Here is a 25,378-nt window from a genome sequence, read left to right as displayed (position 1 = left end):
ACCTTGATGTTAGTGACATTGGTTGTCGAACTCCTCTATCATGACCCTTCTAAAAATGTACGCATCACTCAAACAAAATCTTGACTTGACATGCTATGCTTTTTCTATCTTATGTTAATGCTTAGAGGGTGATATTAATGGCAAAGATCCCTATACAGATACAAAGGTAATGACAAAGATACCTCTGGATATTAATGCTTGGAGGGTGATATTAATGACAAAGATCCTGATTTTGCAACAAGACTAAAAAATTAGACATTTCTCGTGGTGGCAAGAGGCCCAAGCATAAGAAATAGATAATAGATTTACTTCTCTTTTCTAGTTTCTAGTAGCTTTTATAACTATTGACTCTTTCATATTTATTATGATATTTTTTTAAACAATATATGACAATTTAAGTTTGAAGTTGGCAATTATAACTCATTAGTAATGAATTATGAATATGATGCTTCATGAAAGTTGAAAGTTGTTTCATTTCATTTCATTTTATAACATTTCATTTCATGTTAGATATTATTTGTTGTAATGGTTACACTTAGCTTACAAGTACAACTTTGGTGATCAATGATGATAAATGTTATATATTGAATTTTGAAAGCTTGAAACTTTAAGATTGATGAATCATGAGACTCAATATGTTGTATGTTACTATGTTACTAACTTGCGGACGTGGTTGATGAAGATTATAACTTCTAGATGATTGTTGTTATATGGTTCAATCTATGCTTTTTTATGTTTTTTATATCTAATTCATCATTCTACATGTTTTTGTTGACATATATGTATCAAAAATTAAAAAATATAAAAAATATATATATTTTTAAAAAATCGCTCCGGGATTCGCTCCCAAACCGGGAGCTTCTGAAAATGGTCGCTCCCGCTCCCGCTTCCGCTCCCGCTCCCAAGTAACATTGGAGGAAATCGATTTTCTAAGGTGAGAAGTTCTCAAGAGGAAAATCGATTGGGGAGATCTTGCAGCAGAGGGGCAGTGAGAATTCGGGAGAAGGACTTTCTGGAGAATACTGACAGAGAGGCGAAGAGAGCTTGCAGAGAGGCACCACAATAGCCGGGAGAGATAACACAGAAAGTTGTTTGTCACGCAGAATCCAAAACTGTCGGAACAACTGGGAGAGCTGACACAGAGGGCAAAGAAGGTGACATAGGGCTGACACAGAACCAACGCAAAAATAGCCAGGTTAGCTAGTCTTGTGCCGGATCAGCGAGAATTACGTTGGGTGAAGTGAGGTAAAACTCACACAGATTTTCAGCCAGTATTTTCTTTGTAAAGGATTGCTAAATGAGCATCCTAGATTTGTATTTAGATATTTCTCTTGCATAATAATAAACCCTTAGAGTTGTTGCACCGGTTTTCCTGCATTGGGTTATGAGCATCCTAGATTTGTATTCAGATATTTCTCCTGCATAATAATAAACCCTTAGCGCTGTTGCACCGGTTTTCCCGCATTAGATTTTTCCGAGGACTACTGTGTCCAAAAAAATAAGTGTGTCCTATGTATCTTTTTCTTTGCTCTGTTTTCTGTTTCATGAGATCAAATATTTAATTAGTGTAGGCTGTAGAAGTAATTTTCTTCAGTATTCAGAAGAATAACTTGATGAATGTAATTTAAAAATCAAGTAGGTGAAGTAGATTCAAATTCGCTGCAACAGGGGTTCCTTCGAGTCTAGGAATTTTCACATGGTATCAGAGCATTGATTTTGAAACAGGAAGAGCAGATCCAGTGTTGAGCAGTGAGGCCAAAAGTTGAACTTGGCAGCAATTTGAATCCCCTTGAAGGGATTATGCAGTCCTTGTCAGAAAGTAGATCCAAGGAAATCTTTCTCTGAGTGGGACAACAAAGAGGTACGATTTCCAGTTCGTGAGTTTGTAGAAGCAGGGGGAGTGACACAGAGCCTCAACGCAGTGCTTGAACGATGCAGTTTCTGTCGGGGCAGAAATCCGCTGGAAAAGAACAAAGACACATAGAAGGGGAATTTTCTCCTCAAAGAACTTTCCGCCAGAAAGTTCGAATTTCTCACTTGTTGAGCAACTGAGCAGTGCTAAGAAGTGACTAGAGGAGTCAGTTCGACAGTTGGGTGAGATGGCATCGCATGGGCTCAGAGATCAGGACAAGTTGGACAGAGCCTCCAACTATGTCATATGGAAGACTAGAATCTTAGTTGTTCTGGAAGAATATGATCTCGAGGCCTACGTCAAAAGTGTTGTAGTTGTTCCTGCTGACAACGATCAAAAGAAGAAGTACAAGGTCGAGCAGGGGAAGGCAAAGAGACTCATTCTTGATGGAGTTCGAGATCATGTGGTCTCACACTTGCAAGGCAAGGATACAGCTCGAGAGATGTGGGAAGCCTTGTCGTCATTGTATGAAGGCTCTTCCGAATAACGGAAGATGTATTTACAGCAGAAGTTGCTGTGGACTTTGATGCAGAAAGGAGAAGGGTGAACCTCTATCTTCAATGTCTCTAGGGCACTAGAGATCAACTTGCTGCAGTGGGGTCCACTCCTCAGCGAACCGTGATGGTGAGGATAGCCCTAAATGGAGTCTCGAATGAATGGCAAGTTTTCGTCCAAAGAATATAGGGCAAAGAGAAACTACCTTCATGGGAGGAGATGTGGGCGGCTCTTCAACAGGAGGAGTTAAGGAGGGACCTAGTGAAGGTAAACCTCAGTGGCAGCAATGGGAGTGGCACAAAGACGAAGGAGGAGGAAAATGCAGCTCTAGCAGCAAAGGGATAGCAGAAGCCGAACCGAAAGGACATTTTGAAGGTGAAATGTTTCAGTTGTGGTGAGATGGGCCACTATGCATCCCAATGTCCTTTGAAGAAAAAGGGCAAGGATGAGAAACATTATCCTAAGGTTGCTTCAACAAAGATTGACGAGGATGAGTTTGCCATGAGTGCCCACGCATCTCCAGGTGGGAGATGGGGCAATATTGAGTTGTAATCGAGAGGACTACAAGTCTCTTGGATGAATTCCTCACTACGGGAGCCCAAGATTCAGCAGTAACGTGATGGACTTAGTGTCAAATGATGCAGTGGAGCGTTTGGAGGACAGATGCAGTGGCTTGGAACCAGAAACTGATCAATGCAGAGCAAGGTTGGCAGCAGTGCAGATGGCACAGTGCAGAGGTCAGCAGCAATGCAAAAGATTCAGAGGGTCAGCAGTAGTTAGAATCCAACATCCATTGTATTATGTTGAACACAATTAAGTTCAACTAATTTTGGATGTTTTTCAGCTTCCTCTCTCAACAACTAAGTTGCAATATGGATGCAGTGTTAGCAGTGGCAATGCTAGCAGCATAGTAGATGCAGCATTTGAGAGGGAGTTGTAGTACAGATGCAGCAGTGGCAATGGCAGTGTCATGGACAACAGTACAATAGTAGTAGTAGCACAGTGTTGGTGGCAACAACAGTGCAGAAAGGAGGTGCTTTAGAAACAGAGTACCATGCAGGTGGACATTGTAGCTGGAGCACTCTTCTCGATAAGAGGGAGTGTTAGTTTTTGTAGCATCAGAAGTGCTCTAGCCTTGAAAATTGGTGGAGAGGCTAAGGCACATGAGTTCTAAAGAACCCAGAAACCGATTGGTGAAATTCCACCTGGATTGTATTTTATTAAAATAATTAATATTTTTAATGGAGTTTCTAAGTCTAAAATTATGGAAATTAAAATATTAATGGGTATTAATCAAAATATGGGTGAGAATGATCTAGAAGGTAGATCAAGTCATGTTTTAATCTTAGTCATTGATTAGAGACTTAATCTCGGCCGTTGAAGACTCAACGGGAAAAGTATAAAATGGAGGCTTGGGGTTCATTTGGAAATACACACAGAGAGATTGAGGAAATCAATTTTCTGAGGTGAGAAGTTCTCAGGGGGAAATTCGATTGGGGAGATCTTACATCAGAGGGGCAATGAGAATCCAAGAGAAGGACTTTCCGGAGAATACTGACAGAGAGGCGGAGAGAGCTTGCGGAGAGGCAGTGCAAAAGCCGAGAGAGCTGACGCAGAGGCGGCACAGTAGCTGGGAGAGCTGACAGAAAAGCTACATGTCACGCAGAATCCAAAATTGCCAGAACAGCGGGGAGAGTTGACATATAGGGCAGAGAAGGTGACACAAGGTTGATGCAAAGCCAACACAGAAATAACTAGGGTTAGCCAGTCTTGTACCTGATCAGCCGGGATTCTGTCGAGTGAAGTGAGGTAAAAATCACTCATATTTTCCGCCAGTATTTTCTTTGTAAAGGATTGCTAGATGAGCATCCAAGATTTGTATTCAGATATTTCTCCTACATAATAATAAACCCTCAGAGCTGCTGCACTGGTTTTCCCGCATTGGGTTTTTCCGGGGACTATTGTGTCAAAAAAATAAGTGTCCTATGTATCTTGTTCTTTGCTCTGTTTTCTGTTTCATGAGATCAAATATTTAATTAGTGTAGGCTGCAGAAGTAATTTGCTTCAGTATTCAGAAGAATAACTTGATGAATGTAATTTAAAAATCAAGTAGGTGAAGTAGATTCAGATTTGATGCAGTAGGGGTTCCGTCGAGTCTAGGAATTTTCACATGCTGTAGTGACCAAGATCACCACATCTGAAGCACTTGACCTTTAACAAGTTCTTCTTCTTCTTTCATTGCTCCCCCTGTCCCTGACTGGGACCCTTTAATGTGAGGGCCACATTCTCCTCCTCCTTCACCTGCTTCGACCCACTGCTGCTACCACTGATGGAGCTCTTCACTAAGTCTCACCTCAACTCCTCCTGCTGCAAATCGGCCCACATCCTGTCCCACATCTCGGAGACACTGTTGAGTGCCAATCGTACTAGTTCTGAGGTTTGAGGTGTTGCTCCAACAACTGACAGTTGATCTCGGATCTTCTGAATCCAGGTGACATAGGGGTCTATGCGTTCCCCCTTCTGCATCCTAGTGCATCTCAGCTTTTCCTCCAAGTACATCTTCTGTTGCTCAGAAGTGCCTTGATATAGCGTGGAAAGTGTATCCCACATCTCCTTGGTTGTTCCCTGGCTCGCTATGTGTGATACAATGTGATCTCGAACACCGTCAAGAATCAACCTCTTTGCCCTCGCCATCTCCTTTCGGTATTCCTTCAGTTGATCTGCATTCGTGGGGATAGCTACCACTGCATCTATGAATGGCTTCAGGCCATATTCATCCAGAAGGAAGGACATCCTTGCCTTCCAGATGACATAGTTGGAAGCACCGTCCAACCTGTCCTGATCTCGTAGTCTGGCAGTGGCCATCTCAGCAAAATAAGTTGAAATCCTCCTCTTCTCTTCTGCTTAGCTGTTGCTATGCTCTACACACTCCCTGCTGGAGTGAGTAAATCTGCTCACAACGATTGTTGATCTGCAAGAGAAAATTGAACTTTTGAAGCGAGAAGTCTCCTGAGGAAGATTTCCCTCAGTGTGTGCTCTTTCTTCCTCTTGACGCTATTTTTGCACTAGAACTGCTGCAAAATACTGCGTCCAGCTAGAGATCTACTCTGTAAGGAAAATATTGGTTGCTCCCTCTGCCTCTGGTAATCCTCGAACTAGAGAAATCCGATTTCTCTGTCGCTCTCTCAGAGAAATCGATTTTTCCTCAAGAAATTGACTGTCTTGGCCAAGAAACTGCACTGCCTCTGAGGATTTCGAACTGCTGCTTACGCAGAGCTACAAAATTCCTCTTCCCTTCTGCCATTGAGCTCTCCGGCTTACAACCTGCACTCTGATACCATGTGAAAATTCAAAAAACTTGAATCCTATTGCAACAACTGATGTTATTTCTTCTCTTTGTTAATTTAATTAAACAAATTATTTGTTGTGTGCTATGGAAAATATCAAAACAAATACACTGCAACCTTCACAAAACAAATACCGCGGAAGAGATAAAAACGCTAGAAGAAATAGATGCACACACACAAAAAACATTGTTATTTTTGGACTGAGTCCCCAAAAAAACCCAACTTAGGAAAACCGATGCAGCGACTGAGGGTTTTTAATATTATGCAGTAGTGAAAATCCAAGTACAAACTATGGATGCTTAAATTAGCAATCCAAACAAAGAAATAATTGGCAATAATAACTAGTGAGAAAATTTTCTCACTCCACTGGTGATCCCACACTGACCTCAACTCGAATTGAGCTGCTTTTTTCTCCCTTTGTGCAGTCACTACGTTGGCCTACGCAATTACTGTGTCCCACAAGCTTGGAACTGCATCTCCTCTCACTGTCCCACTAGCTGCTGTTTGCGAAACTAATTCTCCCGGCCTCCGAAACCTTTATCCAGTCTCTGGCATTGAGTCTCGACTTCTCCCCAGCAAAATGGAAATCTCCTCTAGAGGGCTATGCGCTGCCTCTCTGTGGCAATCATTGCTTCTCTGCAATGTACTTGTCAGAACTAGAAAAGCTTCCTCCGACCTCACTATCTCTATGCCTCTCTCACTGCTTCAACCTCACTGAATCACTTCCGGCAACACACAACTGCTACTCTGGAAATTGATTTTTCAGCAAAATCGAACGCTGCAAGTGTGTTCTCCAAGCCCCATCGACTTTCTTCTTATAACCCTCTGTTGAGACTTCAACGACCAAGATTAGATGTTAATCTATGGCTAGGATTAACTAGAAGTCGATCCGTGTGAGTTTCTGGATGATTCACACCATAACTAAATTAATTCTGATTAATTAGTCATATTCATTAAGTTTATACTTAGGAAATATTTTAAAAACAACTAATAATCTAATTAAGTCGTCTATAGGTGGAATTTCCAAAAACGATTTCTGAGTTTTGGAGATCTCATGTATTCTAGCCTCTCCACAATATTCATGGCTAGAACACATCCGATGCTACAAAAACTCACACAAATATCCAATCATAACTATGAATGACCTCCTCCTTTTCTTTTATTGTGGTAACCATTAAAATATCATGGATCATCTGAATACCATGGGTCACATTTTCTCCATTTACTAAAGTTACTTTCATGAAATTCTTTTTCTATAGTCACTTTAATTTATTATTCCTTGGTATTTCTCCAATAATTTAAATTTGTAGCCCATGGGAATTGACTAGCTACTGAACTGTTCTTCATTCCCCACTTCCGGAAAAAGGGACATCATTTCACTTTAATTAACTATTCCTTGGTATTCATCCATTAATTCTAATTTGTAGCACATGGGAATTGACTAGGCAACTGAGCTGTTTTTCATTCCCCACTTCCGGAAAAAGGGACATTAGACGGACTCATAAGTCAAACTCAGCTAGGCACGTAGTCAAATCAACTCAGTTCCTATGAGTCAGAATAATAGGCAATGTGTTTGATGCATGAATACTCGTGGGTTAAACTCTCACTGACATGTACTCAATGAGATGTTCCTCAATTTTTGCTTTAGTCCAAATTTTTCCCAAATGGAAGGATAATATTTTTTTAGATATTATTGTATTCAAGTTTTTGCGAATTCTAAGTCAAACTTTTCCTCTCTGGTCTCACCAAATTTTTCACCGAGGCGAGTTTTGTAACTTTGATATCGTCTATATTTGCAAAATTTCCTATCATAGAAAAGAAAAATGACATTCACATTGAAAAACTACCAAATGGTTTTGAAACACATCTATCAGGACTGATGTAAGTTAGAATCATACCCAGTGTTCTCATCATGCACAAAACAGATCAAATAACCATCATCCTCTTCCAGGTCTGGAGCAGAATCTCGGGGTACAAAAATTGCCTCAGAACCAAACCTTCCAGGACCAAAGCAGAAAACCCCTAGCACATTACCTCCCACTTCAATCTGTGATTTTCCTATCTCAGGTTCAGCTTGAAGATCAAATTTTACCAGTCCTTTAACCTGTGTTACTGAATCTAGCACAGTACCATATACATATCGTTGCTTTCTGCATATCCATGTTCAATAAAGAATATGCCATTATTTAATAATCTAAAGATGGAACTGCTGGAGGAAAGAACAAAAGTTATTGGTGTCAGAATGGAGAATGTAGTATGCATCCTCAACGTTTTCTTACCTGCAAATGTACTTCTCATTAATCCTTGGAAAATCTACTGCAGACTCAGACAGTTTCTTTTGTGAAGCTTCTCCACTTTTCAAATTGAATCGCATTTCATATCTGTCCAGAAAATCCAAAACAATACTATTTAAGAGCTTGATTTTATTTTAGTGGTAATTATAATAACAAAAGACCAAAATATGTTGTTTGCAAAGACTTCCTTTGCTAGTTCTAATGAATCTACATAGCAACGAGGGTAACTTGCAGTAGAAGACATACAGTTCATTCTGAAAATTTTTCATATTTTCTTTTGCAGGTCCGCTGACCATTTCCAAGTCCATTTCAGGTAATCGACAAGTGTAAAGGATAACTTCATCACCTTCCTCCCAAGCATTTGCTGGAATTTGGAAAAGAAAACCCGTCAACAAACAAATTTGACCCTCCTAAGAGACACCTCAACTTAAGTCTTAGCGTCAAGAGTCAGTAGCCAACCTACAGATGATTAGGTAAGACATTCCTTCTATATTGTAAGAAATAAATGCAGACAGAACAAAATGAGATGAAGCCATAAGATATTAAATGGTGCAAAGCAAAATGTATAAATGATCCACTGCAATAAATACATAATAAAAATGAACAATTGTTTTGCATGTCTATTGGCATTACCATTATGAAAGATGTAGCAGTTCGGCAGTTCAAACCATCGTATCTGAAGATCATCTTTGGCATATCGGGGCAATATACCAAAACGAGCTTTCTCTGTAGTATCATAAGACATGATGAGTCCACCTTTTACCATATCCTGAATCATGAACAAGCCCAATCAGGTAAAGTTATTTATTTTTTAGAAACTTAAAGATAAAACCATGCCATACTTTTTTATTGTGAGCATTGGGGAAAAAATCCCGCTTCAGCCATCTCTCATGCAAGTTAATTACTTGAATTCAATGTTTTTGATTAATTTCTCTTAGTCTCTGGACGTGGAACAATTTCCACAAGCTAAGGTCCAGCATCATATCTCTAAGTAATCTTCTCCACAGTATTCAGGAATAAAATACCTTTGGAGAAAAATAGAGAGGAAGATCCATGAAGATTGCATAGTTATCAGTTATGGCAAAGTCATGCATCATGACAGGTTTGGGAAGTGTTATAGGAACTGGATCAAGCATTATTCCCTCCTTTGTAACAACCCGGTAAGTTAAATAGGGAGGCTTGTGTTGATAACCAAATGTAAACATCTCCCCTGCACATGATTGACACAAATTGATAAGTAATTTACTGTTATGCCACCTCCTCTGGTTTAGAGCAGTCTGGGACTGTCCCAAACCATTCTTACCTAGAAACATTTTAAGCAGACTTTAAAAGATATACTGTTACCTGTAACAGGGTCAACCTTTGGATGTGCAGTGAAGGAGTGTGCTAATTTATTATCATAATCCATTAGCCCAAGAGTTTGCAAATCACCATCCTCAAGGACTCTAAGTGCATCTGCGAAGAGGCAACCAAGAAATGAAATCAAACAGTAAGAGTCTGCTTTCACCTGCACAACCAAGTGACCTTCTCCATTACATCCCATTATGAACAGAGAGCATATTAATTAACATGTTAACAGATATTCTGTCAATGTCACTGCTATGCAGTATTTGTATGTGTCTATTTCCATTGATGGTAGGTTATCATCTTGCTAACAATGTCATGATGCCTTCACATAGTTAAAACGGTTTCCTTGATTGAATGATTCACAACCATTAGTATTAAAACTGAATATAATAGAAACATTTGCCAGCTACAAGAAGCATGCCTAGCAACTATTCTGAATGACAGAAAGGTGAAGGAAAAGGATCTTACAAGGTTTATCTGCCTCTTGAAGTGCAAGAAGCTTCCCATGATGATATACAAGGGCTGTGTTAGCTGTATCAGACTCAGAATTATGGGTTAGTCAAAGTAAAAGGTATGTAAAAAAACAAAACAGCAGATATTGAATATCAATTCTTAATTGCTAGAAGAAAAATGCTTCCTATTCCCAGCAGACTGATATCACTTGTTTGATTCTTTTGTACAGGAAAAATCAACAAGTACTTGGGTATATAGCTGTTGTCTATTGCTTGGTTTTCTAAAACATGCCTGTTCCGTTCCCATATGACATGTCTAGGACACCAAATTTCTCACGTAAAAGTTGTATTTGGACAGTGAATAGTCCAAACATTCCTTTGAGGTCACCAATCTGCATTATAATATAGATGCACAATCATCAGCTGGATGTTTCTCTTCAGACGCAACATTTCTACTTGTCAAAATACAAATTGCAAATAGCTGCCATGTAATTCTCTTAAATGATATCGACAGGCACATACCACAGTGGTTAGTAGTGACATAAACATGAGAACAAGGGTTGAAAACCCGAGAGTGACACTGTTTTTTATTCATATATTTATTACATCACAAGTGGTAGCTCAATGTGTTTTACATCAAAAATGAATTCTCCTTCTTCAAGTGGCAATCAAGATGTCATGAATAAATAACAGATGCTGCAAAAATTAGCTTATAACATGCATGAACTAATGGTGGGGACAACATAAAAATAAGGTTTGGTATATATTATAGACACCAAATCAAAATACAGATGTTGCATTAAACATAAGAAGTTTGGAATTGTCTATTAAATGCAATCTTCAAGATTCAAGTGCCAAGAATATCTAATCAACGAGAGACAACATGGATTGTACCATTTAACAATCAAAGGACAAACAGTACAACACTTGCTGTAAAAGGAAATCAGACTTCAGACCCTAGAAGATTAACCATCGGAAAATTTGGATGAGGTATCATTTAAATCAATTTGTTTATCTGGAATTTGCTTCTACAAAGAAACAGTTAACAAGAAGAAGAGAGATATTTCAGGTGTCAATGAGGAAGAAGTTCACACAACAATCTAGCATGCTCTATGAGACTTCTGAAACATTTCGCATGGACTGAACATTCAGATAGTGATGATAATGATGATTGAATCACTTTGGGAAAACTGAAGAATTTACAGTAATGTACACATCAAACAACCACGGAATAAATATAAGCTTTCCATCACTAGTGACATAGTAGGCATATGATAATAAATATAGCCTTACGGCTTAACACCAGAAGGTCAAACTGAAAAACAATATCTTTTGAAATCAATTTTCAAGATTTATATAAAGAAATCGAAATCTTTATCAATGTCCACTAAAGGCCAAAATATGTCAAAGGGACTATTGATAATAGCCATCAATAATAGCCAAGCAAAATATGGATACAAAGAGCATCCCCATAAGAAATGAAATAAAAAGAAAAGCAGGTGCAAGAGCAACATGAAATGAAATCACAGAAACATACATGTAGAAGTAGGCTGTCCAAGGAAGGAGAATGCTAGAAAATAAAGGACTTAGGAAGCCAATAAACAAACATAGCCTTAACTAGGATGTCACTATTTTACCAAATGCTACCCCCACAACCACAGCAATCCCTGCACTAGATCCTTCTATTGAAATTCTCATCCATATGGGCCTTGTTAACCACCAAAATGGGTAATCCCATAGGAGAAAACTTTTCTCCTATGTTGATAGCCAGCCAGCCAACAGCCCCTAACAATCACCATTAACTGATGATATGCCATATATCTTTGCCACTTGCATCAACCATTTACTCCTCACCCATCCGGCCTGAACACATGGACGAAGGTAGGCTGCCACTGAGAAGGTACTTTGATCATTTTGCAATCAAGTGCTTATACTTGTTTGCTTTTGGGAATTTATGTAATATCCCAAACAGGATATTTTGCTAATTATGCAGAAACTTAACTCAACTGGAATTTCACCATAACATTATTATTCAATTAACAGAAGATTGCCATGTAAAATATAACAAGTAGAGTGCATGCAATTCAATAACACCATGAGCAGAAATAATCTCGGCTTTCATTATAATATATAACTGGAAGAGTGTACATGATGATATCGCTGAGATAGATAATCTGGTCTCCAAAACTGATATGCTCCAATGCTGAAACTGGCCCTCCCAAAACTGAACTGAAATCAATCAATGCACCTGTGAATTCTGGTTGAATCCACCAAGGAGATGAGGTGGGTTTTTGTCCACTCTCACCAAAATCACCCGAGGGTTTCTGTCCTGGGGCTACTGCTGAAGTAGAGAACCGAGTTCTTAAACCTCTCCACAAGAAGAAAGCACAAATCCAAGATGTCCCCTAATGGCCTCCTCCTCTTTAATAAATCTAATGGACCCCTCTAGAACTTCCTATTTTATTATTATTTTAATCATGGAGCATTTTTCCTCTTTTATTTCAATTAAATATTCTTTTTAATGTGGGAAAATGGTAAATTGGCCACCATACTCTCTCCGACCACTGAAAATCACTTCTCAGCATCCCATCATGTAGATCTTCTTGTTCCGGTTCCAACGAGCAATTACACTGAGGTGTTCCATCAATTAATCTTCCCAGAATGCCACCTCGAGCATGATTAATTAAGATAGGCCCCATAATAATGCAAATTTTTGAAGGTTGTTGGAATGCAATGAAACGAAAGACAAATTGTGTGGGTGATGGAATATGCCAAGTGAATGCCATCAGATCCCATAAAAACTCCTCAAAACTCCCTTGGAACCCTTGATGACATAAACCTGCTCTCATGATTTGGCCATCTTGTGCCCTGGAAATCCACCCTGGTTGTACTATGGAGGAAAGCAAAAATGGGGATATGACAAAACCTCCCACCCCAATATTGCTTGCCCTCAAGCAATCCGCACTTGTCCACTGTAGAGACATCTGCAAACTAATACCAGGATCCCATATGAACCATTGGTCCACATCATGCCTCCAAGCAATCCAAACATTATTGGATCCCTCAATACCTGGATCCCATGCCCATCTCTACATCAACCTACTACCAGTCAACCCACTTGGATCCCAATGCCAACATGCCCAATCATCGCCCAGGTCCCATGGTTCGGACAGTGCTTTGTCTCTGACTATAGCTTCTGCTCCATCAAGCGAGTACCAACTTATCACCTCTCTCCAATCTAACCTCTGGCATAGGCCAAGGTCAACCCCACTCTGTTGACACTTGGCTAGTGCTACTGAAATATTGATGAACTGTCGGTCCACCTCCCACTGCCCACCAAAACATTTGGTAACCCTCTCATTTAAGGGCTCCTGTTGTACTGTGCCCCAGACTAAGGATGATACTCCATCAAAAGGATACCAACTCATGGTCTCTCGCCAATTCATCATGTGGGAAGGATCGAATGCATAGGCACCTGTATATGTGATAAGTCTCCTATGTTGCACCATGCCCCACTCACGCAACTTTGCCTGGTTAGTCAACAATATCCATCGAGAAAACCCTGCCTCTCTCCCCGTAATGGGTACAGTGGCCAAACTGTGCTGCAAGTCCTATCTATGTACTCCTGCAGAGGGTTGCTCCCTGAAAGTACTGTAGCGCTGCTAGCTGCCTGTGCATCTACCCACACCTCACCAGTCGGTTGGCCCAAAGATGGATGCACCACCATCTCCAACAGCTCCTCCCTCCTCTGATCAGAAACTCCACGCTCCTGCCATCGACTAGCCTCCTGGAAAACATACCCGGTCAAACTTCGATACCTCCTGAGGACAAGCGTCTGTAAACACTGCCACCCTGCTAGCTGTCTGTACATCTTCCTGTTCCTCATCAATGGCTGACCCCAAGGGTGGCAGCTCATCTTCCTCCAGCACGAGCTTAATATGATCCTCCAATTGGCTCTCCCTGAGAGACTCATTAGGCTTATTGTGGATATCATCCTCCTCAGTTGACTCATGCTCCACCATATGCTGCTCATGCTGAATCATCACTGGTGACTCATCATCTTGAATGTCTCCCATAGGGTCCATTGACTACTCACCATACACACCCGAATATAAATCTGGCCTGCTGTCAACAACTCCACATGACTCATGCAGAATCATCACTAGTGACTCATCATCCTGAATGTCTCCCATAGGGTCCACTAACTACTCACCATACACACCCAAATATAAATCTGGCATAGTGTCAACAACTCCACATGACTCATGCTCCTTAGAGGCATCCTCATATGAACCCATGGAATGATCCAAAGAAGAATCCTAACCCTAAAAGTCAGAAGGAATCTCCTCCTGCTCTACCTATGTTATCTCCTTAGTGTCATTCAAGCATGAGTGGTCAAGTCCCCAATGTCCCTTACAGATGAAGCAAAGTCCTTTCCTCCTCAACTCATTCTTGCTGCATGATCCACCAAACCTGAGCAACTCCTCCCTAGTCAACTATCTTTTGAACAACCCAATGTTCTGCTCAACCAACCTTTCGGCTAGTTCATAAGCAGCAAGTGAGACCAATTGTTCTCTCCTCCAAATGGTCAACAATCTAGTCTGCAATCTTCTGCAAATGGCATCATGGCTTCCCATACATGAGGACAAAATGGATTGCATGTGTGCTATGATTGTGTCAAGATGATGTTTCCTAATGCTAAAGAAGCATTGGAACATCTGCAGGATCAAGTCATCACACTCCAAATCGAGCATGATGTCATAAGATCTAACCAGGGCCATGGCTTCTAGAATCTCAAGCTTCTTCCCAAAAGTAGGACCCTCACTGTTATCCAAACCCTGAAATGTCTCTACTATCAGTCTGAAGACTTTCCTCATTATGTCATCACTGTAAGGAGGTATAGGTGTGGTCAGCATTATGATACTGCTAAGACAGGAGGCAACTAGAAGTGTGACCCCTTCACAAGGGTACTTTAAGAACTTGGTTTGTATAAGGGCAAGCATCACTGGTTTTAGGGCCCACATTAGTTTCTTTCGCTCTAGCTAGTGTACTTAAGAAAGGATGGCATCCAATTCATCTAATTTGAAAAGGACTTCCCATGTGACCCTCATGTACTTCAAATTTGTCCCAAGTTTAAAGATTTTGTGCCCCAACTCATACTCTTTTTGTGGCTGCTCTTGTTGTAGCAAAGTGACTATCCCCTTGGAAAGGGATTTGTTGGTTGTTGTTGCTAGTTTATTGAGGGAAATTATGAAAGCTTCACCCATGTTTTATTTCAATGAAGTCAAGTACATCAAGTTGACTTTTGACAACAAAAGTACAATAATATGACTAGTTGACTCAATACATCGACTTCCCACATTTTACTAGTAGCAGACTCAACCTTGATATACTTTTGACACATACTCAACAAGGTAGACGACATCATACTTGCACCCAACTAACACCATTAGCAACAATATTACTTGACTCAAATACAACAATAAATTTTGATATATGGCTAGTTGACTTTACAGGGTAGCAATACTAATAGTATGACTATTATGGACAAATTACAAAAACTTCTAAAATGCAGGACCCAAACCCCTTAAAATATCTGAGTACTTCAACAATAGCTTGCAAACAAACTTTCTTAAACAACCAGTACTCAAAGTAGCAAGGAAAAATGACATGGAAGCTTATGAAACTGGGTTGATGGATGACCTGTATTTCTAGTTTGATCTAGCACTGATCTGATGAATGCGTTCTTTGTCCAGCAATGCAAAAAAGGACTCAGTCCTACGTAACCAATGGTCTCCTCTTTTATCAAAATGTACTTAGAAAATATAATGAAGGCCAACGACCTCAAATAACAAAGAGACAACCAATCTATGTGTGGAAATTGCTGCTTATCTAGCTCCCAAACTTATAAGTTTGACTACACAGGGTAGCATGTAGTCCCACCAACGATCTAACTCAACCTTGGGAATGTTGACTGTGACAGGTTTTAGAGATCATTTCGTCCAGTAGTATGAAGTTCATTCGGCCCACAACGACTCCATTCAAAGTCACTAATGTTGATTTGGGGTAGCATCGGATGTGCTCTAGCCACAAAATTTGGTGGAGAGGTTGGCGCACATAAGATCTCCAATACCCAGAAAGGGTTTGGGCAGATTCTAAACAGATTAGGAGATATTAAAATAATTAGTATTTTTAATGGAGTCCCTAAGTCTAAACTTAAGGAAAATAAAATATTAATGTGTATAAATATGAATCTGTGTTAGAGTGATCCAAAAGACATGGATCAAACCAGATCTAATCTTAGCCATTGATTAGGGACTTAATCTTAGCCGTTGATTAGGGACTTAATCTCGGCCATTGAGATGTCAACAGGAAAAGTATAAGAGGAGGCTTGAGGCTCACTTGGAGGATACACCAGATGATCAATCATTTTATTCTCTAGAGCAGGGTTTGCTAAGAGAGATAGAATCAGTGATCAGGAGAGCAGTTGAAGGGCATTGAGTACAGAGAAACAGAGAAGGCAGAGATTGTGCTGGGAGAGCAGCGCAGCAGCCAAGGAGGGTGACGCAAAGCCAGCAAGGGCTCACGCAAGGCCACGCAGAGGCAGCCAAGTGCTATGCAGAGCACCAGAGGGGGCAGCACAGCTGACGCAGAGGCTCCCAGAGCTGACGCAGGGCCTCTTGGGGCTGACGTAGGCCAAAAAAGGCTAACGCAAGGCTAGCGTGGGACAGAGAGGGGCTGATGCAATCCAGATTGGGGAAACACTGGGGTTGTAGGAGCAGTTTTATGCTGAGGAACTGCCAGAAGGATTTTCCGGGGTTTCAGCTAGGAGATTTCTCTCAAACTATGAGGTATAGCTGCTAAGGAAATTCTCTGTTAGGTAGGCCAGTTTTGGCACCCAGGTTGTACTCTGATATTTCTTAATAAGAAAACCCTCAGATAGCTGCACTGGTTTTCCTGCATTGGGTTTTTCCGAGGACATTGGTCCAAAAATAATGGTGTCATGTGGTGTGTTTATTCTTGTTTCTTTTAGTTGCTGATCTGTAATATGTTGAACATGCATTGTGTTTATTTTCAGTATTTACTTTATAAATAACTTGTTAAAGAAAAATAACAAGTAGGTAGGAATAAATCAGAAAAAGTGCATGAAGGGTTTCTAACTAAGGAAAATTAGAAACTTCAACATGGTATTAGAGAGTGATTGCAGATCACAGGAAGACTAAAAGACATCAGCCGAGTGGAGCAATAGCAGCAGAAAACAGTTGTCCCGAGGAGACAGAAGTTGTTTCTAGCAGCGCAAAAGCCAAAGAAGTGTGGCGCAGGGCCAGCCAAAGCCACGCAGAAGAAGTCGGGAACTACGCAAAGCCTTAGAGAGGCCAGCATTGCTAACGCAGAGGGCTAGAGGGCTAACACAAGGCATCCCAAGGCTAATGCAGACCCATATAGGTTGACGCAGAGCCAGCTTGGGGCAGAGAGGGGCTGACGCATTTCACAGAGAGGCAGTTGCTGGAGTCTAAAAGGCTGCAGGAATATTGCATAGTGGAGTTGGTGAGGTACTGTAGTCAGAACAGTACTTGACAGAGCAGGGCCAGAGGAGTTGTTACCAAGGGTTTCTAGCCGAGGAACCTGGATTAGTAGTGCAGTTGCACAAGACGATCAGAGTAGGGGGCATCTCAACAAGCGGCAGAAGGATTTCCAGGAGGGAAATCAGGACTTAGAGGGAGTCCAGAAGAGAACTTCCAGACGGAAAGTAGAGACTCAGAGGAGTTGAACAGAGAACTTCCAGGAGGGAAGTAGAGGAGCGTCATGGCACTACACGGGGTAAGAGACCAGGATAGACTAGACGGAGCATCGAACTTCGCAGTCTGGAAGGCCAAAATCTTATCAGTGCTTGACAGGAATCGTGTCAAGAACTTCGCCTTAAAGGTAGTAGTTGTCCCAGTCGACCCCAATGAAAATGAAAGGTACGAAGAGGCGATGGCAAGGGCCAAGTGCATTATCCTTGACCCTGCCAAGTGCATTATCCTTGACGGGGTCAAGGATCATGTGGTACCACATATGGCCAAGAAGGAAACGACAGTTGAGATGTGGGAGGCTCTCAAGAACTTGTACCAGCATACTTCTGTGCAGAGAAGAATGCTGCTCGAGAACCAGATGAGGTCGTATTAGATGAAGAAGGGTCAATCGATTGACACCTTCCTCGGAGGACTGAATGAGATCCAAGCCCAGTTGACTGCTATAGGAGCGACACTGGATTAGGAGCTTATGGTGAGGACAACCCTAAATGTTGTTTCAGAAGATTGGGAAGTGTTTGTCTAGAGTATCCTGGGCAGAGGGACTCTCCTACCTTGGGACAAGATGTGGGCAGCTCTTCGCCAGGAAGAGATCAGACGGCAGTCGAAGACAAGTGGCAGCAGCAAAGGGATCAAGACTCAGCAGGAGGAGGATGTGGCCCTAGCATCTGAGGGAAAGCAGGGGAAGCAGAAGAAGAAAGATCTCTCCAAGATCAAGTGCTTCCACTGTGGGGAGATGGGTCATTATGTGAACCAGTGCCCAAGGAAGAAGAGTAAGGGAGAGTCTTCTGAGACTAAGGCAGCGTCAACACGGGCAAAGAAGGAAGTTTGACAGACAATGACTGTGCCATGAGTGCACACACGCCACTTGAGCAGAAATGGGGAGAAATCGAGCTGTAGTCAGGAGGACTACAGGCGATGAGGGGCAGGCTCCTTGAGGTACCTAGCCTCTTGGATTAGACCTTGCTACGGGAGCCCTGACGAGGAGTAGCAGGACTGGCTAAGTGGGTAGAGACGGATGCAGATGGAGCAGTAGAACGAGCTACAGTGCAGGAGTCCCGAGACAGTGTAGAGCTAGCAGGCTACAATAGTGCAAGAGGCACAGGAGTTTTGCACTAGTGCAAGATGGCACAGAGAGGTGTGCAATGGTGCGAGATGCAGAGAGTTGTTGCAGCAGCGCAAAGGTCAAAGAGAGGGAGCACTTGTCAGCGGCAGAGGGAGCTTTAGCATCAGTGGGTGTTTCTAGCCCAAAAGGGCGGTTAGTTGGGAGATCAATTACTTACTTCTTAGTAACTGAGTTGCAGTGCAGCAGTGGGCAACACGATGCAACATGATGAGAGGAGGTGCAATGCAGATGCAGTGCTGGGAGGAAGGACCAACAGCAACACGGATGTAGCGGGAGTTGTCGTACAGATGCAGCAGTGGCAGTGGCATAACCATGGGCAGCAGTACAGGAGGCAGCATTGCAGAGGATGTTGAGCAGGAAGGCCTAACATCAGCACAAGTACCGATGCCGGATGATCAGAGTAATACTCAGTGAGGGGTATTGCTAGAGCATAGTCCTTGCAAAGAGGGAGTGTTGATTTGGAGTAGCATCGGATGTGCTCTAGCCACGAAATTTGGTGGAGAGGTTGGGGCATATAAGATCTCCAATACCCAGAAGGGGTTTGGGCAGATTCTAAACAGATCAAGAGATATTAAAATAATTAATATTTTAAATGGAGTCCCTAAGTTTAAGTCTAAACTTAGGGAAAATAAAAATATTAATGTGTATTAATATGAATCTGTGTTAGAGTGGTCCAAAAGACATGGATCAAACCAGATCTAATCTTAGCCATTGATTAGGGACTTAATCTCGGTCGTTGAGATGCCAACAGGGAAAGTATAAGAGGCTTGAGGGTCACTTGGAGGATACACCAGATGATCAGTCATTCTATTCTCTAGAGCGGGGTTTGCTAAGAGAGATAGAATCAGTGATCGGGAGAGCAGTTAAGGGGCATTGAGTACAGAGAAACAGAGAAGGCAGAGATTGTGCCGGGAGAGCAGCGCAGCAGCTAAGGAGGGTGACGCAGAGACAACAAGGGCTCACGCAGGGCCACACAGAGGTAGCCAAGTGCTGCGCAGAGCACCAGAGGGGCCAGCGCAACTAACGCAGAGGCTCCCAGAGTTGACGCAGGGCCATCTGGCGCTGACGCAAGCCAAGAAAGGCTGACACAGGGCCAGCGTGGGACAGAGAGGGGTTGACGCAGTCCAGATTGGGCAGAGGCTGGGGTTGCAGGAGCAGTTTTGTGCTGAGGAACTGCTGGAAGGATTTTCCGGGGTTTCAACTAGGAGATTTCTCTCAAATTGTGAGGTATAGCTGCTAAAGAAATTCTCTGTTGGGTAGACTAGTTTCGACACCCAGGTTGTACTTTGATATTGCTTAATAAGAAAACCCTCAAATAGCTGCACCGGTTTTCCCGCATTGGGTTTTTCTGGGGACATTGGTCCAAAAATAATGGTGTCATGTGCTGTGTTTGTTCTTGTTTCTTTTAGTTGTTGATTTGTAATATGTTGACCATGCACTGGTGTTTATTTTCAGTATTTTCTTTGTAAATAACTTGTTAAAGAAAAAATAACAAGTAGATAGGAATAAATCAAAAAAAGTGCATGAAGGGTTTCTAACTAAGGAAAATTAGAAACTTCAACAACTAATAAAGCCAAACTCGTAACAGAGATGAGATAATAGTTTTGATCCAGTCAATACTTGTAAAGCCGAGATTCTTCTAAGTGGATGATCTGGACTTCGTGCATGTTTGCACCAATGCCTAGTGCGCACAGATCGTACACATACATTTTCCAATCGCATCTTTACTTTGCACAACAACCTCTAAAACAATTGCTGAATGAAATCATATTGTCCGATCAACATTGGCTCAGCAAGATCGTGCTCAGAAATTTTGTTTTCTCTGATTGTCTTTTGCGGTTTGATCCATAGTGTTGTAATGGAAGGAGATATGCGCTCTCCAACAATTACGCATTAATGCACATGTTAATTTGCACGCCCAAAGAAACTCGGTCCTAATTTAGGCTTGACCAAATCTTAGTTTTGCCTACTCTGGTCGCATTATTGAGCCTTACTTTACGCATCGGTACTACATTTTAAGACTCGGCTCCACCGCCGCCAAACTAGCTGACTTGACTCGACTCCACGTGCCTGGCTCAGTTCTTCTTTGAAATTACGATGATATTATAATGGATCGACCACAATTATCGACATCCTTAACGACGTTTCCACATAGTCATCTTCTTCACCTCCTTTTCCGATGTGTGTTGGCAGCGGCACACGATAGATCATGCATCCATTCGTCCACATGACAACCTTTGATACATTGTGATTGAATCTCCCTCCTGAATGTGACACTATTTTTTCCAAGTAATTTCCCATGTGAGAAAATCACACTGCGAGCTTGATCAATAAGGGATTTGAATTTATCCGTAGACTCGTCCACCTTGAAACCATAATGAATTTTGATCCAAACAAATATGGAATCGAGCCTGTCAAAACAAGAAACCTAGACAGAGCAGTGAGCACAAGATCTCAATTTGTCTGGATAATCACGTTCAATGAGACAAGGTTTGTGTCCAACGGATAGGGAGGAACTCGCTCAGATAGAGTACATTCGATATACAGAAAGAAATGGACGATACAAACATGCGACAAATCCATATGACTGATATTATTTTGACTCATTCTTAATGTACATTCAGTGTTCGACTAATCACTGGACCCTTGACAATTTTTTGGTGAATCAATTATGTCACAAAATTCAAATTTGATCTTGTACAAACACCACAATTTGGTTTACATGCACAACCTCCTTGAAAAAAAAATTATTTTTATTTTACCCCTCCTGGATCGATTTTCTGGGCCACTTAATCAAAATGCTAAAATACTCAGGTTGACAAGAACACCAATGCTGATACCATTGTAATATCCCAAACGGGATATTTTGCTAATTATGCAAAAACATAACTCAACCGGAATTTCAACATAACATCACTATTCAATTAACAAAAGATTGCCATGTAAAATATAACAAGTAGAGTGCATGCAATTCAATAACACCATGAGCAAAAATAATCTCAGCTTTCATTATAATATAGAATTGGAAGAGTGTACATGATAATATAGCTGAGATAGATAATCTAGTCTCCAAAACTGATATGCTCCAATGCTGAAACCGACCCTCCCAAAACTGAATTGAAATCAATTACTGCACCTGTGAATTCTAGCTAAATCCACCAAGGAGAAAAAGTGGGTTTTCGTCCACTCTGACCAAAATCACCGGAGGGTTTCCATCTTAGGGCTACTGCTGAAGTAGAGAACCGAGTTCTCAAACCTCTCCACAAGAAGAAAACACAAATCCAAGATGTCCCCTAATGGCCTCCTCCTCATCTTTTATAAATCTGATGGACCCCTCTAGAGCCTCCTACTTTATTATTATTTTAATCATGGAGCACTTTTCCCTCTTTTTATTTCAATTAAATATTCTTTTTAATGTGGAAAAATGGTAAATTAGCCACCATACTCTCTCCGACCACTGAAAGTCACTTCTCAACATCCCATCCTGTAGATCTTCTCGTTCCGATTCCAACAAGCTATTACACTGAGGTTTTCCATCAAATAATCGTCCCGGAATGCCACCTCGAGCATGATTAATTAAGATAGGCCCCATAATAATGCAATTTTTTGAAATTTGTTGGAATGCAACAAAACAAAAGGAAAACTGTGCGGGTGATGGAATATGCCAAGCAAATGCCATCGGATCCCATAAAAACTCCTCAAAACTCCCTCGGAACCCCTAATGACATAAACCTGCGCTCATGATTTGGCGATCCCGTGCTGTGGAAAGCTACCCTTGTTCTACTATGGAGGAAAATAAAAAAGGAGATATGACAATTTAGTATGGATTATGGGGTGATCTGGAAGATTGACAGACCTTGATCTTGATCTTGTTCTCCCACCTTATTTGGAGGGTTAATCTTTGATACTAGTCTAGTGGGACCTCCCTTAAGGCCCTTTGGGTATAGGAGGAGCACTACTTGGAAAGCCCTGATTGAGATAGCGTAGTTCCATCTTCCCATATCTCATAATTAACACCTTCCATATTACATTACAAGCCCAATCTCACCTCCATTCTTGGGGTAAATTTTGTCATTGGTTTTTCAGGATTTTGGCACTCTTAGCTTAAGTACTTGAACATAAAACAATCTTAACCTAAGAAGTCACTCACATCCTTCGCATAAGCATTCTAGGCCTAGTTGCATTAATAATTTAACTCCAAGCATAAGCGTGGTTGATAGACTTCCAGGGCCACCCTTCTCATCTAGCTTGAGGGGCTTAGCAACTCTTCGGTGGTTATCACGATGACCTTGCAGTCGTCAGAACCACAGTCTCTGCAGCACCGGATGCATCGAGTGATAAGGAGCCTAACAGCAGTTATCATTAATCAAGTCGTTGCTTCTTGTTGGCCTCCTTCCCACAACCTACTTTGGAGCCTAGCTTCAAAACAGTTAAGGGAAGGTCATACTTAGATTAGGCATATAACTAAAAGTAACCAAGATCCTTGCATCACACCTAGGTCCTAGGATTTGCATCGCATATAGTTTAGTGAAGCATCTAAGCAGCAGTTGTAATATTCCTGATGGAAATTTACAATGATAAACAAAGCAAACATAGTAAAACACATACAAAAATTTACACCACATCTAAAAACCAAAAATCTCTATAAACTGCATTGTGCTGAGCCATTTTATTAACATAATTGTTGGGTACAAAGGTAAAATTAGAAAGCATGCACCTGTGCTTTCTCAAGGCAAGTTAACAATATCCAAGTGATGTAGTCAGCTGCTCTAACATGCAATATGGTTGTCCCCAACAATCTTTGTGTTGTCCCAATGAAAACTGCACTGTTGGCTATAAATAATCGTTGTTAGGACCTCCTCTGGTGTTCAGAAAATTCCCGGAATTTATCCCCGGGCTCGCCACCAAGAACCCACAAAAGCCCACGAAAAAATTGGCCAAATGTTGACCTTAGAATTTCGGCCCAAATTTCCCCTAGCTCCTCTAGTTGCTGGTTGAATTGGGACCCCTATTTGAACCCTCAAATCTTCCCAGAAAATTCTGCCAAATTATTTCTTAGGTCCTTGTCAAAAACCCAGAAAGGGTTTTTTCTAGTTTTGAGGCTCCAAAATTGACCCCAAATGCTTGGCCCTCCTCCACAAGAAAAAAATGTAACTTGCGGCAGTTTTTGTGTTTGTTGCTCCCCCAAAGTGCTGGAAAATCCAACAAAATACTTCCCCGGACTCCACCTCAAGTCTCAGCACCAAAAATCACTTCATTCTTCAACCTCCCAACGTGCCTCCTCCAAGAACTACGCAATCCCTGCATTGTTGTTGTTGAGTCTCTCTACAAACTCGCAACCCCTGCTGCTGTTATGAACTGGAATAGATGGAACTCCCTCCTTGGGAGGGCACTCGAAGTCCACCGAAGCAAGGGTTGAGATTTCCACTCGAAAACACTCGTGTGCTAAACAAAACTTGCAGACTTGGCTTCCGCTCAAGCATGTTATGTCAAAGACAATTTTCACAAAGCTGAATGAATGAACAAAATGAGTGCCTCTTGCTCTTTTTATCAAAAACAGCCTCCAAGATGCCCATGTGAGCCTAGCTCGACTTTCCCCACCAACTTCGCTCCAATGAGAGCGTGTTGCCCATGTGGGCTGCAATTCTCTTTGAGTGGCCCCCACATACCACTAGTGGCTCGATTTTCTCCTCCATTCTCTAATGTTTGGGCTCACATTTGCTCAAAAGACATGCGGGGCCTCTAAACCCACACTTCCTAAGTGCTAATGTGAATTAATTCAAAACTGGCCAAAAATTGATATTTCCCTTAGCAATGTTGCTAAGTGGGAATATCACAACAGTTGTCCATCTGGTTACTTGGTCTTAATTTAATAATAAGCAAGAGTTTTGACTCCATAAGGCATTGGTCTCATATTTGAATTTAATCTAACCTTAATATCTTGCTAAATTTAACACAATAGCTAGGCCACTCCACTGTGTCTCCCGGACTTGTTGGATACCAACTTGTCCTTCGCCCTCACATTTCCATAGGGACTACCCCCCATAGCATATTGTTGGGAGACAACTAAAACAGAGAGGTCGGGAATCAGGGTGACAGCCCCAACCTAAGTTGTTGTCGCAGTGCCTGTACAATCTGAGCGACAACAAGAGTCAAGGATGATTTAGGATAGTCAAACTTGTTCCTAAGGAGCCCAAAATTTGATGCCCTAGCAAGCAAATTTCAACCATTTACCCATTCAATGGAAAAATGGATTTTTTTATGGGAGAACTTCAATGAGTTCACCACTAGGACTATTTAATACATGTTATACATGAATAATGCATGCAATATTCATCTAGATAGCAACATTAATTAATTTTCAACAAATTAGGGCACAATTTTGCATAACTTAGCATTAATAATTCCATACATTAGACATAGAAAAATAAATTTCTAATAAACTGGGGCACTTACAAGACAACATGCAAGAATTCCTTCCAGTTTGTGTAAGAATAGCTCCAATGAATATCCAAGATTAACTCCAAATATCAAAATGCATCCAAAGATTCCAGTTCACCCACAAGAGAGTAGTACGAGTTCCTTTATGAGGCTGAAATTCCAAGTGTGATG

General features: G+C 41.3%; 1 protein-coding gene across 2 annotated transcripts in view; it reads right to left on the bottom strand.

Moving 5' to 3' along the window:
• Positions 1-25,378, bottom strand: part of LOC149191278 (carotenoid 9,10(9',10')-cleavage dioxygenase-like) — a 247,823-nt gene that overhangs the window by 22,695 nt on the left and 199,750 nt on the right. For both annotated transcript variants that reach the window (XM_089404148.1, XM_089404149.1), the window contains exons 3-10: positions 10,140-10,239; positions 9,864-9,926; positions 9,393-9,503; positions 9,074-9,258; positions 8,682-8,817; positions 8,295-8,412; positions 8,034-8,135; positions 7,653-7,904 (exon numbers count right to left, since the gene is read on the bottom strand). In XM_089404148.1, coding sequence (XP_089260274.1) covers positions 7,653-7,904; positions 8,034-8,135; positions 8,295-8,412; positions 8,682-8,817; positions 9,074-9,258; positions 9,393-9,503; positions 9,864-9,926; positions 10,140-10,239 — 1,067 coding nt within the window. The remainder of the gene's footprint in view (positions 1-7,652; positions 7,905-8,033; positions 8,136-8,294; positions 8,413-8,681; positions 8,818-9,073; positions 9,259-9,392; positions 9,504-9,863; positions 9,927-10,139; positions 10,240-25,378) is intronic.

This window comes from Pinus tabuliformis, chromosome 2_2 (assembly GCF_031772625.1).
Source record: "Pinus tabuliformis cultivar Carrire ecotype Pingquan chromosome 2_2, CPIR1, whole genome shotgun sequence".
NCBI lineage: Eukaryota > Viridiplantae > Streptophyta > Pinopsida > Pinales > Pinaceae > Pinus > Pinus tabuliformis.
Note: the sequence above shows the minus strand (reverse complement) of the source record. Positions and strands in the feature narration are given on the sequence as shown.